General features: G+C 36.0%; 2 protein-coding genes across 4 annotated transcripts in view; one reads left to right on the top strand and one right to left on the bottom strand.

Annotated features, from left to right (window-relative positions):
• Positions 1–11,660, top strand: part of JCHAIN (joining chain of multimeric IgA and IgM) — a 35,185-nt gene extending 23,525 nt beyond the window's left edge. For 2 of the 3 annotated variants that reach the window (XM_019932673.3, XM_019932672.3), the window contains exons 2-4: positions 6,278–6,404; positions 10,064–10,144; positions 10,735–11,660. In XM_019932673.3, coding sequence (XP_019788232.1) covers positions 6,278–6,404; positions 10,064–10,144; positions 10,735–10,939 — 413 coding nt within the window. In that variant the 3' untranslated portion in view covers positions 10,940–11,660. Of the gene's footprint in view, positions 1–2,337; positions 2,473–6,277; positions 6,405–10,063; positions 10,145–10,734 lie in introns of those variants that run through there. The other variant, XM_004328913.4, reaches the window with a different exon arrangement.
• Positions 11,661–15,643: 3,983 nt separating this feature from the next.
• On the bottom strand, positions 15,644–18,555 carry ENAM (enamelin). The gene has a single exon (XM_033857118.1). The coding sequence runs from the start codon at positions 18,516–18,518 to the stop codon at positions 15,738–15,740; it is 2,781 nt and encodes a 926-aa protein (XP_033713009.1). The 5' UTR covers positions 18,519–18,555; the 3' UTR covers positions 15,644–15,737.
• Between the last annotated feature and the right edge of the window lie 554 nt (positions 18,556–19,109).

The raw sequence follows: 19,109 nt of genomic DNA, 5'->3' as shown, positions 1-19,109 counted from the left end.
TGTCATGATTTGAGTATCCTAAATATAATAAGCTATGTACAGAGGAAGTGAAGCATCGACCTATTTCAGATGGTTTTCTGAACTCAGGCTGTCTGCTGTATAGGAAATTGAAACAAAACTTGAGTGGGAATAAAGAAGGTGAGACTAAATTACCTTAAGATCTCTTTTATCCAAATGAGTCTACCACTGAAACTCTTACTGTAAGAATCATATGTTTAAATGTGGAAAAATAAATCATTTTTGGTGAAGAATTTAGAACATGGGGCTAAGCTCCCAATTATTTAACTCACTTGAATGGATACATTTTTTAGTAGGAAGAACAAAATCAGAGATGAAGTGGTTTAAAAATTAAACCAGACCTACTAAAAAGATTAGGAAACAATTCACCTATAAAACATAAATAGAAGTGAATATAAGCCTCAGCTAAGTGATTTACAATGTAAGCCCATTTGTTTAAAAAAATTACCTTTATTAGCTTCTGTCTCTTCCATTGTTAATGCTGCTAGTTATGTCTCCTCCCCACAGGCTTCTAGTCTACCAATTTTCAAATTTTAGTGTACATCAAAATCAACTGGAAGACTTTTTAAAAATACGTATTTCAAGGTCACATCTCTAGAAATTCTGATAGGGTGTAGCCAGGAAATCTATATTTTGACTAATACTCTAGGGAAGATGACCCCGGGACCACACTTGACAAAACACTTGTCCTGATCCTATGTTGCATGTATAGGTAACTCTCTTCTGGTAGCAGAAGTGCCACTTGGCACTGTCCACACTATTTTTATTAAAATAATTTATTTTAGATGCATGGTTTACATAATAGAGTTACAAAACTATAAGGCTGAAAGAATAGAAATCAAAGAGCTTTTCTTTAGCTTAGTAGTTATATGTCAGTCTTGGCTTTTATAAAAAACAAGTTTTGGGGGAGGCTATAATTTGTCTCCAGAGATTTATCCAACTTGCTTGTTGGGGAGGCAGTCTACCCTTGAGTTTATTTTCAAGGAAATAATGGCTTAAAAAACGTATCCAACTAACTTCTAATTACTCTTTTTTTTGGAGTGATATAATAAATCAGTTATTTAGATCTTAAGTGGTTGATCTTTGTTTTGACATCCTGACCACACACTAAAAAAATGAGCTTTCAGATGTTTCTTTTTCTATAAGATATAATTATTCATGTGAATCCAGTGTATTTTTCTTAACCTCAAATAGTTTCTAAGTCCTATGAAAGTATAAATTAAAATGAGAACAAAGTTTGACAGTGCAATAATATTGTGTGTTCTAGTGCCTGGCACTTTGTCCTTGCTAGACGTTCAGTACGTGTTGACTGAAGGAGTACAGTTATGTGCTAGTCTTTAATAGCTTTCATTCTGCCATTTTTTACTGCCAGCTGTGAAATCCGCTTGCCTACTTATGGTCCTGAAGTATTTCTTCAGTAACTCGCAAAATTCTATGAGATCCTTAAAAAATTAGGGAACTGAAAACCAAAAGTAACATAGATTTGATGTTGTATAATTGTAGCCAACTCTGCCTAAGAGACATTCTAGCATGTTGGGGTAGGAGGTAGGGGGATGCCCTATCCAAAAGCTCAGGGTTTTGTTTTGTTTTTTTTTACACTAATTAATGAAAAAAATTTATAAGCAATACTGTGGTGATTCAGTTTTCTGTTGAGGCATCTCAAACACGCATCATTTCATGGATTTACAATTCTGAAAGGTATAACTGGGCGAGCAAATACAGGGTCTGCTTTAATACTATCAAATTGAAACATGGCAACTGATAACATCTAGCATCCACCTGTTTCTAATTCCAGTTCCACATTTGAACTTATAAAATAACTGAAAGTAATGAGAATATGTATATATTATATATATAATCTATAATCTGTATGTTAAACCTGGTAACTTGGTTAATGAAGGACGAGAAGAAGTAGTTGACATAAAATGCAATTGGAACCTTAAAGGGCTTTAATTTTTTCCTCCTTCTTCTCTCTTCTTCATTTATTGTTCCAGGCACAACAAATACTATATTATGTTTGACTTGAAAACTTTATTATCTAGGTAATAACGTTGAGAATCCCCATTTAAACATTCTTAATGGACTACTGCCTTGAAATTATTATTAGTTTTCTGATTTAATTATATAGAATAAATGTAAAATAAAAAGTCATTGCACCAAAACATGGCTTTAGGGGATATTTTGGAAGAAAATACGTAAATCTGAGCCATGATTTCCTCCACTGCAGTATTTAAATTTCAGACTTCAACCGCAGTTGTGATTGTTTTTAGTTTGTTAGCTGCCTGGAGTGTTATTTTAAGAAAGCAGAAGCACCATCATTTGCACACTCCTTATAGACCACACACCTTAACCCTGACTTTTTAGCTCCAGTTTTTCAAAAGAAAGTCAAGATGAAGAACTATTTGCTTTTCTGGGGAGTCCTGGCCATTTTTGTTATGGCTGTTCTTGTGACAGGTATGTGGTATTTTGAGAATGAACCCAGATAAAAGGAAAAATAGAACACAGATCTGTTCTTCAGATTTAAACATTTATATTTGTGTTTTGGTTGGACAGCTAGCTGGCTACTTTTTTCTAGCATGTCTTAATCTTTGTATGAGCAGTGATATTTACATGGACAAGACTCATTGTAATTCTTTTTATTCTTTTTTCTCTTCTCTTATTTGTTTGCCTACTACAACCTAGAGAATAAGAAAGTAGATATTTCTGGATAAGTACAGATAGCTATACTTACACGAATACGCATATTGAATCTTGAAAATCAGTAATCTTTTCCTTGAGTATCTCAAATTTATATTCTGGAGAAATGAAGTAATAATTATTATAAATACAATATAGAGTGCATTGGGATTTTATTTCCCCAGAGAGCTTGGTATTAATACGTTCTAACAACGTTCCTGGATCTGAGCCTACAGATTTATTATGACCCTTTAACAATGTTTAATGTTGTACATGTTTCCTATAACTTGATGGCTGAACTTCAGTTATTTTGTTTATTAACTTTTCAAACTATTATAGAAAATGGATTATTTTCTGAATATAGAAGTACAGTGTTTAATAATTTTCATCTAGAAGGGCATATGAATTAGAAGTGATACAATTTGGCTGGTTTGTTCTAAGACTTACTGAGTTTCTTCTTTTTTTTTGATCTCATTCTTATTTCAAGACAGAGTATGATGTAATTAAGAACAGTGATTTTACATATACTAACTTAGCATTAAGAATAATGAATTTAATAACATTTAAAACAAAGATATTAGTAGTAAACCATGTATATGTACCTATACATATATAAATACATATGTTTATAACATATTTATATACCTATAAACATGTGAAACATATATATAGCTATATATGTATAAAAGAGCTATAATTTATTGAGTATATACTATATTCTAGGCATTATGCTAACTTTAATTCTCACAATAACCATTTGAGGGTAGGTACTATTATTGTTTCTGACATATAGTTGAGCCCATTGAAATTTAGAGAGATGAAGTAACTTACCTAAGGTCATACAACAAGTATGTGGTAGGTAGAACCCAGGCCATCAGACACTATAGTCCACACTCCTAACTACTATCCTATTCTTCCTGTATAAAAGAATCACCTTTTAGTAAACTCATTACATTCATATCTAGTATGTATTGTCTATTTTCTTACCCGTTTGAATTGAACTAAATTTAACAAATATTTATTGAGCACCTATCTTTCAGGTGCTCTTGGAATAAAGTAAGGCATAGTCTACAATAACAGGTTTATTAGGAAAAATACTGCTTGTTGATGAAACAGAATGTTAGAATCTTACAAGTCTTGGTGAATTGAAAGTATTTGTACATTTTTCTGGTAGGTATATTAGGCTACCTAGTATTTTTATATAGTAACAGTAATGATGGTTTTTTCCTAGGTTTCTGGCAAGAAAATATGTGCCATAACTAAACTACAGATATTTTCTATTTAAGATTTAATGGTCAAGTCACTACTTGACTCAATCTGTATTTTTTGGTCAGGCATTACATGCTCATTTCTGTTTTATTGAGAGAAAACATTTAAGAGTCATGAATACAGGAGGAGGAAAAGGACACCATTTAAGTCATCTTACACTTTTCAAAAAATTAAGAATTATATCATTGTCTTAAATTGCTTCGTAATGATTTTTCTCCAATACCATACAAACCTTAATCAGAAGATTTATTAAGAACTTATGACTAATGGCATAATAATACATTATAAAGTACTTCAAAACAATTATAAGTACAATAACAATGGTCTTAAAATGTTTTGTAATGACTGTTATTAAGACTGAAATACTGCAGTTAGCTCCTTTCTGCTCTGGGATTGTCACCAGAATAATTAGATTTCCAGTTACAGTTATATCTGTCCTTATCATTTAACCTTTATAACTTGAATTTGTGTGCTAAGTCTTTGTTTTTTTAATTGAGGCTTGATGGAAGGAAATTTTAAAGGTCACTTAGCTAAAATTATAGGAATAAAAAAGTTATTTAGCATCATTATTATTGTTTAATTAACACTATTAAATAAAGCTATTTATTTTTGGGGAGGGAGTGGGTTGTCACTTTTTATTTATGTCTTTTACATTGTTTTAATTTTTTACAATAATTTTTCAACTTTTTAAAGAAAAAACAATGTTTTTTTTACTCAGGTTCTTATGCATTTTAAGAGAGATGAAATGACACTGTTTTCCCCCCACTACATATATTATAAGCATCTTCTCTTTTTTTATTAAAAATTTTTACAAGACAAGGAAAGACTGAGGAACTGTCACAGATTAGAGTACATACATATATACTAAGGAGACACAACAAATAAATCCAATGTGGGATCCCAGATTGGATCCTTGGACAGGAAAAGAGTAGTGGAAAAACTGGTCAAATCTGAATTAGGTCTGTAGTTTAGTTTATAGTATTATATCAATGTAACTTTCCTCATTTTGATAACTGTACTATGGTTATGTAAGTTGTAAATATTAGGGGAAATTAGGTGAAGGATATATGAGAACTTTCTGTACTATTTTTGCAAATTTTCTGTAAGACTAAAATCATTTCAGAATAAAAAAATGTAAAACTTTTTTTATATATTCCGGAACTTAATTCACTATTTTCCTTTCCAAGCTTGCTTTTTCTTCTCTGTTCCTTATATTTATTAATGGGATTATTAGTCTCCTTGTCACCAGTAAAGCTATTTATTATTAACTCTTCAGGTATCTGTTAACTGATCTAAGTCCAGATAATAAGAAATTTTCTTTGTTAATTCTTTGCGGCACTTACCAGACCTCACTGTCTAGTATTCAGATTAGACAATAAATGTTGACATTCAGAGTTAAGGCTTAAATAGTCATCTGTGTATAATATTCAGATTAGACAATAAATGTTGACATTCAGAGTTAAGGCTTTAATAGTCATCTGTGTATTCACTCATTTATTATTTTTTTCTGTACACATGCATATTATATTAAATAGAACTTGTACCTCACAATATATTCTAAATTGTTTTAGCAAATTTATAGCACCTTATGTCTCTATATATTGTATCTTTAAAAATAATTCTTATAAGAAATATTAATAAACATAGCACTTATTATTTTATTGTATTAAATCATTATACTATGACAACCTGAATGTTATTATGAAAAAGAAGAATATAATTAAGTTTAGGAAACTTTTAGTGGAGAATATTTAAAGTGTTACAAAATAAGGTTATCTTTGGGAAAATATGCATGTTCTTAGTTCTAATGCAATCTAAGGAAAAAAGAAAATATAACTGGGAGTTCAGGAAGGACGTGACACTTCAAACTGGGCTTATTAGAAAGGCTGTTACTTTTTGTTCACTTTTGAATAAATTGCTCTGGTCTGAGAGAAATCCAGTTTAGATTTTTGTTTTCTTTCTCATTTTGGCATTTTGGCACTGACTTTCACAAAGCCACATCATTCAGAGGGTTGTGCCTATATTCATAGCATTAGATTAAAACCAGAATTCTTTCAGTCAGGTTAGAAAGACCATGGACTGGTCCAAGGGAAGGAGAGAAAATTCCTTTTGGAGTTCATTTGGATTTCCTTCACTACGCTGTGAGATTTCACTTAGCTATTTTAGATTAGGAAAAAGAACAAATGGAGAAGCCGAAACTGATCAACCATAAAACTTAAGTTTTCTGCTGGGGGGAAGGGCATAAATTAACTCGATAGAAAGTATAAAAACAGACTTTCATTTACCTTTCTTCTTAATTTGTTTATCTTTCAAGCCCAAGATGAAGATGAAAGGACTGTTCTTGTTGACAACAAATGTAAGTGTGCCCGGATTACTTCCAGGATCATCCCTTCTGCTGAAGATCCTAGTCAAGACATTGTGGAGAGAAACATCAGAATTATGTATGTGGTATTTCATGTTTCATTTTTTCATACTGTGAACAGAGATACTTTCTTATATTAGCAATTGTTTGCATGTGATACCTATATCTTTGCTCCTCTTTTTGATGTGTAGCACCTTACATTAGTTGAATCTGGTTAATGGGCTTGAGCCAATTATGTAGAAGTTGGGAGCAGGAACAAAGGTTTCCAGGCAACCTAAAACCAGTCAGCTAGATCAAATAATAACCGAAGGTCGCATCTAGTCATCAACATGCCCTGTTTATACGGAGTTATTTCAATTTGAATCAGAACTTTTAGTTGCCCTTGATCAGTTCAAAGTGAAACTTGAGATAACATTAAAAGGCTTGTTTTGTACCATATATGGACCACAGAGTATTTCACTTTGTACTCAACTGCCGGTCTCCATAAAAGTAAGGTAGACTAATCAAATTGACTAAATTAATTTCGTCTACACTTGTATATTGGACTTCAGATATTTATTTCATATCACACATAGTCTGTCATAAGCTATGAGTCTTATTCGACAGCAAAAATGCTAATAATACTTAAGAACTGAGATTCCTATTGGATCTAGTCATTAATGTCTTCCTTGTGAACTACTTCTACCTTGAATAGCCTCCCCCGCAAATCAAATACCTCTTATTGAAACAGAACATAGTATTCGATCCCATTTAATCAATGGGAGAAGTATAATATGCTTAAGAATTTGTTTCGAGTTCTGGCTGTCACTAAATAGCTATGTGCTGTGGGATGCTAGTTACTGAACCAATCTAAACTTCAACTTTCTCATCTTTACTAATAGGAAAATAATATGTATCTCATAGGGTTATTGTAAAGATAAATTGAGAAGATCTATTCCTTTTAAAGACTGTATAGTTCCTGGCACATTTTCAAAACATATTTGTTGTTATTTATTCACCTATGTGCCAGTTGTCATTATGTCACTATCCTTCTTAAAATCCCTTTGCTGGTTCCCGTAATGTTGTTACTAGGATAAATTACGAATGTCTCAGCCTAACCTATAACGCTCGGCAAAACTCTCAAGCTCTTCCATTGCCACTTCTTTTTTCACCTCATGTTTGAAAAGCCAGTACATTGCAGTACCTTTATTTTCTCACACTCACAGTGCTCTCTTCCTCCCGTTTTTGCATAACCTAGTTCCTCTGCTTGAAGAACTCTTTCTCCCACCCCTCTTAGCCTGGTTAACTCCTCACCCTGCATGTCTTAGCTTGGACATCTCTTCCTCTAGCAGATTTTCTCTGACCACAGAGTCTATACCACATAGCTCCCTGTTAAGGATAGAACAAATGGAGAAGTATGTAACTTGAGGAGATGGCATCCATGACACTGGCACTTAAACCATGTTGAAGAGAAGTGTCTATCTTATGTTTAAATCTCCAGGGGACAGATTTAAAATGGCACACCAGGATTCTCTAATTTATCTTTTTCTTCTATTACATGATTCTTTTTATGATATATTATTTATTGGAATCAGGCAATTCAGTTACTTCATGCCACTTCCCTGATGTGTATTGATGCTTCCCTAATCTTATTTCTGAAAGTTTTATTATCATTGCTGTGTCATTATGGCATTATTCCCAACTCCATCACTTACTAATGATGTGACTTTGGGCAAGTTACTTAACTAATTTGAGCCTGTTTCCTAAACTGAAAAAAAGGAATAATTATATAGGTATGTATATATACACATATACTTCCTAAGGTTGTGAGGATTAAATATAGTAATGTATAAAAGCACATAGAACAGTGTTTGGCCCATGGTGAAACACTCATACATGTTTATTCCCTTATTTTTCTCATTATTTAAAGCACTTTTAAATACTACTAGAGATTTTACAGCGTAATAAAGAGTTGATCATTCATCCATTCATTTGGCAAACATTTATTGAGTGCTTCTGAAAGCCACTGAGGATTGGAGCTGGGGATAAAATAATTTACATAAAACACAGTCCATGCCATCAAAGAATTTACAGTCTAGTAGGGAACTTTAAATAATTGAAAAGGCAATTTCAATACAGTATTGTAAATGCTATGACAAGAATAGGCATAGGATGTTATAGGAGCACAAAGTGGGGGCACCCAGTCCAGTCCTTGGGGGAGGTGGGAGAGTGGCAGGGGGAGGCAGGAGAGGGTATTTGGAGTAAGTGGTAGAAGTGGATGATGGCTGTTAGCTGACTGAACTGGAGTTAGCTAGGTAAATGTGTGTGGGAGAACGGCAGGGTTGATGGGTGAAGCAGATCATGCCAGGAAAAGGAAAAAGGGTTGCTGTGAGGATTATATGGAATCATCATGTTAACATGTTTATCATAGTACCAGGCACACTGCAAGTGCTCAGTAAATGTTAGAACTGTTACTGTTTTTGTCACTGTTAAGACTTGGAGATGAGAAAATCGTGGTTAGTTTGTGCAATTGCAAACAGCTGTTTACAGCTGGCACCTGTTATAAAGAGGGTGGTGTGGTGAGAGAGAAGGCTGGAGAGTTAGAGGTATTTCATGTAGTGTCTTCTGTGCCATCTTAATGATACCCTGTTTTCTAGGGGGAGACAGTGTAGGTTTTAAGCAGAGAAGGAAATTAGGCTTGTATTTTAAAAAGACTATTTTGACAGTAATGTGGTTAATACATTGGAGGGGTCAAGACTGAAGGAGAGTATTGCTGCAAACTAGGAGAGAAATGGTGGTGTCCTGATCAAGTAGCTGGAGTTCACAGATGCAAAGAATCAGAATCAGTTGAACTGTGAGATGGATTAGATATAGGTCATGACAGAGAGGGAAGACTGAGGGTGGTATCCAAGTTTTTGGCTTGGATATCTATGTGGATAATATTGCTAAATACTGAGTTAGGAAACATGAGGGGTTTTTTTGGTTTGTTTTTTGTATTTTTTGGTAGGGAGGGATGCATATGATGAGGAGTGGTGACATAGATGAAAAAATGTAAAATTTAACGAAATCACCTGAACTAGTTGATGTGTAATTTTTCATGGAACATCTCCAAATCAAGAGGTCTGGATTCCACTTCCAGCTTTACTACTTAGTAGTTGTGTGACCTTGGGTAGGTCACCAACCTCTTTGATTTATAATTACTGCATTTCTAAAATTTGGATATTAGTATCTGTCCATTCACTCCATAAATATTGAACATATTCTACATGCCACACATGTAGCAAGGCACTGGGAATGTGTAAACATTTTTGCTTCAAGGAATTTATAGAATCTAGAAGCAACTACTGTGTAGGTAAGCAACTGTAATATGGCATTTGTTATAATAAGATATATGAAACTTTAAGGAGACTACAGAGGAAGGAGTTTATTGAGGGGTGGGGATGGGATCAAAGTAAAAATCACAGAGAAGGTAAAACTTGAGCTTATTTTGAAAGGAAAAGCAGGGATTTGCCAAGTAATCAAAGATAGTTGACAGAGGAGTTGTTGTGAGGTTTATTTTGAATGACAATGTTTAAAATGTAACAATTACTGTGAAATCTGAGTAATAGTATTACTAAAGAGTGTTTATAGAGTGCTAAATGTCCGAATGAAATAGTAAGTACTGTCCTAGCAATATACCTATTACCAAAAATAGCAGTATCTGCTAATTTCATTATTCTTCTTTGTTTTCTTTCTTTCTTTCTTTCTTTTTTTTTTTAGTGTTCCTCTGAATAGCAGGGAGAATATCTCTGATCCTACCTCACCCCTGAGAACCAAGTTTGTGTACCATTTGTCCGACCTGTAAGAGATTTTCCTTCATACTAATATAGATATTGAAGTCAATAACTTTTAATTAAATTGTTAGTAAGAATGTTTTTGAAAACAAATTGGGGTATAAACATTTACCAATATAATTTGAACTTTTGAATACATTAATTCCTGTGTTAAACATTAGGTATCATAAATTCATAAAACTTTATCACAGATAAAAGTTAGCTGTAAATTTATTCTAAAGATGAAATTATTGCCATTAGTACAAAGGACCAATTTGTCGTTATAGTTCAATAATCAGACACATTAACATGCAGGTGTTTCTTTGGAAACTATAGAATCCAACATAAAAAATTAAAGAACAAACCCTTCTTGGTTACTATAAATAACTCATTTACTCCTAGTACCTCACAATCATATTATCATATTATTAATTATATTGCTTCCTTTCAACTGAAGGTTGAAAAATTACGTAAATAATTCTGTATTATAGAGACGTTGAAGTCTGAAAGGAGTCACCCTTTGTCAGAACTAATTGATTTTGGATAGAAATGTATAGTTACTCACATTCTGAGACAACATTTGATGGGGGTTGTCTAATGCATCTATTTGTTTTTCAGCTGTAAAAAATGTGATCTTACAGAAGTGGAGCTGGATAATCAAGTAGTTACTGCCACCCAGAGCAATATCTGTGATGAAGACATTGAGACTTGTTACACTTATGACAGAAACAAGTGCTATACAAACAGGGTCCCACTTACCTATGGTGGTAAGACCAAAATGGTGGAAACAGCTTTGACCCCGGATTCCTGCTATCCTGACTAATTTAAGTCATTGCTGACTGCACAACTCCTTATCTTGAGGGGCTCTCCATTTTGATTCCAGGTAGTTAATATATTTACTACCAGTGAATGTGAAACCATGATTTTTTTGGGGGGATAATATAAAACTAACTACCCCACTCCCCCCCACCCCCCTGCCCCTGGGAAAATAACTGAAATAGTAGCATTGTTATTTTTTAAGGTAAATTTCTAGCATTTAAAAAAATAAACAAGGGGAGAAAATAAAACTCAAAAGAGTAAAAATAAGGAGACATAACTAAATTTTGCCTTTTTTTTTTTTGGCTTTGCCCTGGAGAGCCCAAGCTTTTGCGCATTCCACACTATTCTCTTCAAAAAAAGTATCACTGTGCAGAGAAAATTTATATGTATATATAGGTCAATTGTTTGTCTTCATTAGAAAAATAATAATTGGAAAATACGTTTTGGAAATATTCATAAAATAATTTAAAATGGATCTCTAATATTTATGAAACCAATTAGCTGAAAGTGACAAAATTAAGCGTATAATTGAAAAATATATTTTGATATAACAGATTTGGGAGCAAATGATATGGATTTTTTTTAATAAAATTTTTTTGATAATCAGGAGTGTGAGAAATTCCCATTAGAAATCACCTCTGTTATAACTGAATCTAACAAATTATGTATTCCAAAATATGTATTCTCCAGCACAGTTTGAACAATTAAATAGATTCATAAGCATATACCTGTGTGAAATAATTTACTGGAAAAAAGTTTGCTTGTGTTAACTTTGCTGTATGTAAGTTAAAATATCATTTATGGGACTTCCCTGGTGGCGCAGTTGTTAAGAATCCGCCTGCCAATGCAGGTGACACAGGTTCATGCCCTGGTCCAGGAAGATCCCACAGTCTGCATAGCAACTAAGCCTGTGTGCCACAACTACTGAGCCTGCACTCTAGAGCCTGTGAGCCACAACTCCTGAGCCCACATGCCACAACTCCTGAAGCCCAGGCTCCTAGAGCCCCACCCTGCAACAAGAGAAGCCACTGCAATGAGAAGCCCGCGCGCTGCAACCAGAGAAAGCCCGTCACAGCAACGAAGACCCAGTGCAGCCAAAAATAAATAAATAAACAAAAATATCATTTATTACTGAGGAACGGTTTGTAAGTATAATTATGCATTAATCACTGAATTCAAACCTGTAATATTTGAGGTAGCTTTGTCATTTTATACCTAAAATTAAATAAAAAGGCCAGGTCCATCCTGACAAATATAGTGTTTCTCATGGCACATAAAACTTCTTATGGCAGAAAGTCAAGGCCAATTGGCATACATATCTAAGACTACTGTGGAAAGTAAATGCTGACCCTGCATTTAAAATAATGAGAAGCTGATTAGTAAAATCAGTTTCTTGAAGAAACATTGTTCTGTTTTCTTTTTTTTCAAATGGTAATAGTCATTTTTAATAACTTCCACTGTGTTCATACTGATTATTCAGTGTTTTTTGTTTTTTTTTTTAGGGATAAGGCTCCGACACTCTGGTACTTCAGTAGGAATCATAGTTTTGACATGCTAAAGACAAATCATTCTTGACCAATCTTCAATCTGGTATGTGGTTTTAGCCAAGAATTTGAACTTTATTTAATCAGTAAACAGTTATTGAATATTTACCACATGCAGGGAACTCTGGTAGATTTTTGGTGATTAATCTGTGATAAGTGCCCTCAAGATAGTGCCACTCACTTCCTAGACCTCTGCTCAGTTGGACCCCAGTTCAGTTCGGTAACAATCTTCACCATGAAGCTCACCCTGACTACTTAAAAAAAAATTGCAAATCCTGTTCCCTGTCTTGGTTTATTCCACCCCCATGTACTTATCACCCTCTAGCAGACTATATCATTTTACTTATATATTATGTTTATGGTGTCTCCTCCACAACAATGCATAAGTGCCACAAGCACAGCCATTTTCGTTTTGCCCATTGATGTATCCCCAGCACTGGGAAGGGTGTCTGGCACGTAGAGAAGCTCAATAAATACTTGTTGAATGAATGAATATGAGTACAGCTTAGTTGAGGAAACAAGACATATGCATAATCACAATCACTTGGCAGAGTCACGTAAAGCAAAGAAGTAGGTTTCGAAGTGTTCTGAGTATTTATGGGAGACTTCTCCCCCAGTTTTATTGAGATATAACTGACATACAACTTTGTATAAGTTTTAAGGTGTACAGCAGAATGACTTCACATGCTTATCTATTGTGAAATTGTTGCCACAATAAGTTTCGTTAACATCCATCACCTCATATAGGTACAAATTTTTTTTCCCTTGTGATGAGAACTTTTAGGGGGAGACTGTTTCTGAAGAGGCTCCTCTACTGTATTCCCATCTTTGCCTTAGTTTCTCTGCATACCCAATAAAAAAAGTTTTTGGTACCGTGTTGCAAATTCTCGTAGGAGAGAGCCCTATGCCAGTATTATTGCCTCATTAAATGCCAGCTGGAAGAGGACTGCAAACTTAAAGTCCTGCGGGTCTTCCTTCTTTCAGAAGTTCAGTTAAACTCTAGAATTATCATATTGAAAACAACTTAGCACTTATACTAAGTGCTAGGTGTTAGTCTAAGTGCTTTATTAAGCATTAACTCATTCAGTATAAATCCAGAGTAGCAGGTGACTCTTAAATGAGTTACTGAAGAGTGATTAAAGCCTTCCTGTTAGTTTCATTCATACATTTAAGTGGACAATTTAGCAGGGATACATGAGAAGTCAGTGCAGATGAAGCAGCTGTGAAAGGAACCTCTCCTTTGTCTTTGTGTGAGGTCCATGGGCTGTTCCCAACCAATGATGACTGAGTGTGGCAAAGATACTAAGACAGGCTTTGGGGTGGCAGTGTAGTATAGTGGTTAAATCCATGGCCTAGCTTGGAATACTCTACTTAGAGACTAACAAGTCACCAAGGGCAAGTTTATTCAATGTAAGGTTGAAAAGTGAGTAAAAATAACTATCTCATAGAATATCTCATGAAATAACTATCTTATAAAAGTAAGCATACATGCCATAATGTACGTATATCACTTAACACAGCTTTTATAGCTCTCAGTAACCTTCTGTAAATTACAGTTGATGTTATGTGTTGTCTTTTGGCTCTTCTCTTTGCTCAGGCAACAAATCAGAGAAAAATGTGAACACGTATTAGATCAGTGATTCTCAAACTTTAATGTGTGTGAGACTCACCTGGAGGACTCATTGAAACAGATTGCTGAGCCCCACCCTCAGATGCTGATTAACTAGTTCTGGGATGCCACAGGAGAAATTGCAGGTCTCAAAAAATTCCCCGGTGCTGCTGCGGCTGCCTGGGAATTGCTTTAGAACCACGACTTTAGAATTATAAACCTCCATCTCCACCTAGTGGCTGATTTGTGAAATACAATGCATATGCATTTTAACACGTTTCATTTAGTCCTCATAAGTGTCCTGTGAAATAATCATTGTCTTCATTTTACAAATCATGAAACTAAGACACAAAGGAAGTGTGTCTGTGAATAATTCTACCAGGGCATGAAGAATAAGTCTATATGTTAGTAGTAGCATACACCGGTAGGATCACTTACACTGGGCTACTAAACAAATTAACCACTGAGTGTTTCTCTTATTGGATTGGGATAGTGTTACCCCCAATATATTCTCTAGATCTTGCAGGTTATGAGTTGGTGATGGGGTATGGCAAGTCCTACTCTTTTTATCTGATGCTCAGTCGAAGAGGGGGAGTTCTTCCCTCTCTACCTTCCTGAGTCTTGTCTCCAGGCTACTAGTTCTGGGTAAATATTCTCTCTTCCCCCGTTCTTCTTCTTGAATGTGTTCCTCTGGCTGAGTTGTGTCTACCTGGTAAAGGCCATAAGAAAATTAAAAATAAAAGTAGGTAATAGTGTCTACTATTTCCAAAATACATTCTACAATGATGGTTAGGCTGGGCCAAGAGAAAAATTGGGATAGAATTTAGAGGAAATACAAAGAGGGAGTGAGATGGGCAGTCTTAAGATATGCAAATGGTATAGCAGGGAAAAAAGATAAATGGAAGGGAAGAAAGGAGTCAGAGAAAGAGATTGATTGACAAGTGATACACTGGGAGACAGAACAGAAAGGTGAAAAGAGAGGAAGACATATGGAGAAAGTAGATGTAAAGACTAGTGATGGTTAAAGATAGCTTATTATATAAGAAGTGATAGAGAAAGATGGGGAAGGAAAAAATAGAAAGCTAAACATAGAATGGTTGAAAGAAAGAAAAGAAGGAAGAGAAAAAAGGAAATGATAAAGGTAAAGAAAGAGGTAGTAGAAGAAAAAATTCCAAAAGAGAATATTAACCAGGAAAAAAAAAAAACCTGACAAAGACCAACATGAGAAAAAAAAAAGTACAGTGAGTGCATTAGGGTTATATTGATGTATAGATCTCCATACATAAAATGGAAAATTCATCTGCTTTTTTGTCTTGCAAAACCAGACAATTTTGCAAGTATGGAACCTTGAGAGAAAAAGGAAGATTCGGCAAGCAAAGGGAAACTAATCCAGACAAGTGGCTTCCAAGTTTCAAGGCACTGGTGGTCATAGCCTTCCTGTTTGTTTTTTTTTAAGTGTGTGCTAATTGGTGACAATACTAGATCTAGCAACTCCCAGAGCCCCAACCTCCTATTGCTGGAATGGGGAAAAACTTAAGGATAACCAAGAGGGTGAGATACTTATCAAATCTTGGGGGAAGAATGTCTGGAAACCACTGTAGAATAGCAGGTATTTTCCTTCCCCAAAGAATGCTTGATTGAGATAATTCCTAGGCCTGAAGTAGTAAGCAGTCTTGCACCTGGTCCTGTGGATTGGTCCCTACTTGAAGAGAATCAAATAGAGTGTGTTCATCTGCGTTAAGTGGGTCTACATTTATATTCTGAAACTGTGCCCTGGTAGCTAACTCAGCCAGTGAGTTAGGAATTTCAGTAGGCGTAATTGGATCCCCATCAAATGAGCCTTGCCTTCCAATGCTAGATGGAGTTCCAGTGCTGGAGGTGTGATACTTTGTTAATTTGGAGCCAAAACATGGTAACTGTAGGATGCTAGATGGTCTTTGCTGCCTTTCACCCTCATTTCCTTGCACTTCACTTGGAATTCCTTCTGGCTTGGGACCTTCATCAGGTGTACCAATAACAAGCTGCTCAGGAGTAAGATCAACAGTTCTTTCATTGAGCTGGTTGCCTTCAAATATTTGTTCCAAAATGTTTCCTTCTCCTCCAAGATCACTTTTGAGGCAAGGTGTATTCTTTGATTGAAGGGAACTGGTTTCGGGAAAGGGCATAATTCCCCTTTGGCCCAACTGATTTATAGAACGTGGTGTGTTCCTCTTCAGAGTGGACATGTCATCTCTGAAAGGACTTGGGTTTTGACTTTCTCCAGGCAGTCTTTTCTCTGAGCTGTTTCTTTGGCCAGCTAGGATGCTTGTCGGGGAGATAGTATGTCTTACATGCGTAGTTTGACTGTCTTCTATATACACAGGGCTGGTGTCTTGGTTCTCCCCTAGTGCAAGACCAAAAGATGGAGTGTAGTCTTGTAGAGCAAGTGGATTGTCCTTGGGCCCTGTGGAGCCACCAGCACAGCAAGGGCCTCTCTGGCTTAGGTGAAATAAATGTGCTCCTTTTTGAACTGCTGGGTAACTTGGAGGAATTAAGTCTGGGAAAACCAAGTGTTCTCTTTCTGGTGAATTTAACCTAGTGGTCTGCATGCCATAATTCAAATTCTCACCTTCATGCCATATTGGATTTTTCTGAAGCCCAGCTGGGGAGTCACTGGAATAAGGCTTGTTCTCCTTCTGGTATGGTGAACTAGCAGGGGCTTTGTGTAAATTTGTTGGCTGATCCCAGAAATTTCTGTTAAAATATGGCTTTCTTTCTTTCTGCTCTTGGGCTTGAATTCTGTGGTCCCAGGAATTCCAAGAAGGAAACATAGTGCTTTCTTCTTGTCCAACGGCATTATTAGCATAATAGCCCCTGCTCTCCACTGGCCGCGGTTCAGTGGGAGCTGTATTATATGATGGGAAATTCTCATCTGGGCTCCAGGGGTAAAATTCACCATAAGGGAAATCCTTCCTGGGTTTTGATGGATTAATATCTAAGGAATAGGGAAGGTATTCCTTTGGTTGATTTGAGGTATATTGCTCGCTTTCATAGTGCCTAACTGTTGGGTCTCCTTTAAAGCTTGACTCCGCCACACTCCATCTACTTTGTCCTGGAAAAGATTCATCTCCAGTTGGCTCTATTGGGTCTTCTTCATTATAAGGGATTGTCTTTTTTGGGTCTGGAGTATTCATGGGATAGTGTGGATTTTCAGGTTGCCTCATTGCATTGGGAGAATCATCTCTTTCAGCCCATGTATTACTTCTAGGGTATGGTGAGTTTTCCCTGGGATCATAGGGGTTATAGTCAGGGTAATAAACACGTCCTCCAGAGCCATGGGAAGGATGAGGTAAGTGTTCTTCATGCCTTCCAGGATCTTCCTTAAAAGGTGGAGAGATTTCTTGTTGGTTCCAAGTATTTCTTCCAGCATTAAAATGTTCCCTTGCAGGGGAAGGAAATCCCTCAGGGTACACAGGCTGATATATACTGTGCTTTAATTCTGGCTGATTAATTTCTGACTCATATGGAATTCTTCTTGGCTCTAAAATAATCCCTTTGAGCAAATTCTGGCTTTGGGTTTGTCCATTAGAATTTGGAGCTCTTCTGGAATCTCCTCTCAGGTAATAAGAGTTTTCACGTTGACCAATAGAATTAAAATTTGGGACTAGCATGTTGTCCTCAGGGTGAGGCAGTTTATAGTTTGATTTATTAACTCCATAGTCTTGAGAGTTTCTCCAGGGGCCACTTGGATCCCTTGTAGGAATGACTATTCCTTCTTTTTGACTTACTGGCTTCTCTCTTGGATTTTGGATGTTTTCATTGTGGCCAACAGTACCATGTTTGGGACCCAGAGGGGCAACATTGGTTCCCACAGGGTGTTTATTTGGCCCTTCAGGCTTTCTCCTGAAATTTGCTGGATTTCCTGCATAATTGGGAGAGTTGCCTCTTGCAGTGGAAGCATAAGCTCTGCGGTATATTGGATATCCTGGGCGAACTGCTTGTTTGCCTTCCAAAACAAAGGAGTTCCACCGGGGACCCCTTTGAATTTGTTGATTTCGGTAAAAAGGCCCATTACGTTTGTGCCCCGTAGCGGTGCCAGTAGGTCGCCATTGTCTTCCTGCAGGAAAACTACGGATGTTAGGATTTGGATAATTTTCATGAATATTTGTCTGACTTGGTCCCTGTGGGGTTTGACTTCTTGGAACTCCCTGGCCTGAAACATTTACTGCAGGGCTGTTTTGAGCTGTAGGATTGCTCACAGTGTTAGACCCCTGGACACTGTTTCCTGTTGGGCTGGTGTCATTTCCACCCTGACTCCCTCTGGGATTGGGTGCATTTGACTGGGTAGAATTAGTTTCAGGAACTGTTGAATTAACCGAAGGATCAGTGGCTGGACTCTCTGTTTTAGGAGGATCTTTTTCTTTTGGTTTTTCAAAATCTTGTTCAAACATCTCTTCTGAATAATAAGGAGGACGGCCCCCAAATCCATGATATCCAAAATATCCAAAGTAAGGATTCTGTAGGGAAGAAGATGGAAATTGACAATTATTCTTTGTTTCCCACCATGGTGCTGCTTGGAATTTTTAAAAGTGATAGTAAAAACCTTATTGGCCACATAATTTTTAAATCACTGTTGGCTACGCTTTCTTTCTTGAAATTTGATTCCTCCTTTTTTTCCATGACCTTTCTTCCTTCTGGTACTCTTACTCTCTGACCATTACTTTTCAGTTTTCTCTTCCTAGGCCTGGATTCTAAATCTAAGTTCTTTTTGTTTTTTTTTAGGATTCCATTCTCTATCCACCTTATTCTTTTGTTCTCATTTTGCACACCTGCTTTGATCAATCTATTGCAGTCCAGTTCTTTCAATACAGATACATGCCAGTGACTCCTAAAGCCATAACTCTGGCACATGATTCTCTCCTGAGGTTGAGACAGCAAGACTGCTACGCTAAAGAGTTTATGAGTATCTCCAATTGAATGTACCCAGACTGGACTCATTTTCCCCAAAACCTTATTCTCTAATATTCTATATCTAAGCAGAA

The sequence above is a fragment of the Tursiops truncatus genome, chromosome 5 (assembly GCF_011762595.2).
Source record: "Tursiops truncatus isolate mTurTru1 chromosome 5, mTurTru1.mat.Y, whole genome shotgun sequence".
Classification (NCBI taxonomy): domain Eukaryota; kingdom Metazoa; phylum Chordata; class Mammalia; order Artiodactyla; family Delphinidae; genus Tursiops; species Tursiops truncatus.
The sequence above is the reverse complement of the archived record's forward strand: the minus strand, read 5'-3'. Positions and strand labels throughout refer to the sequence as shown.

What these genes read in the sequence shown, in the direction of transcription:
- ENAM (XM_033857118.1), bottom strand. Translation starts at nt 18,518, where the DNA reads ATGTTTGAACAAGATTTTGAAAAACCAAAAGAAAAAGATCCTCCTAAA.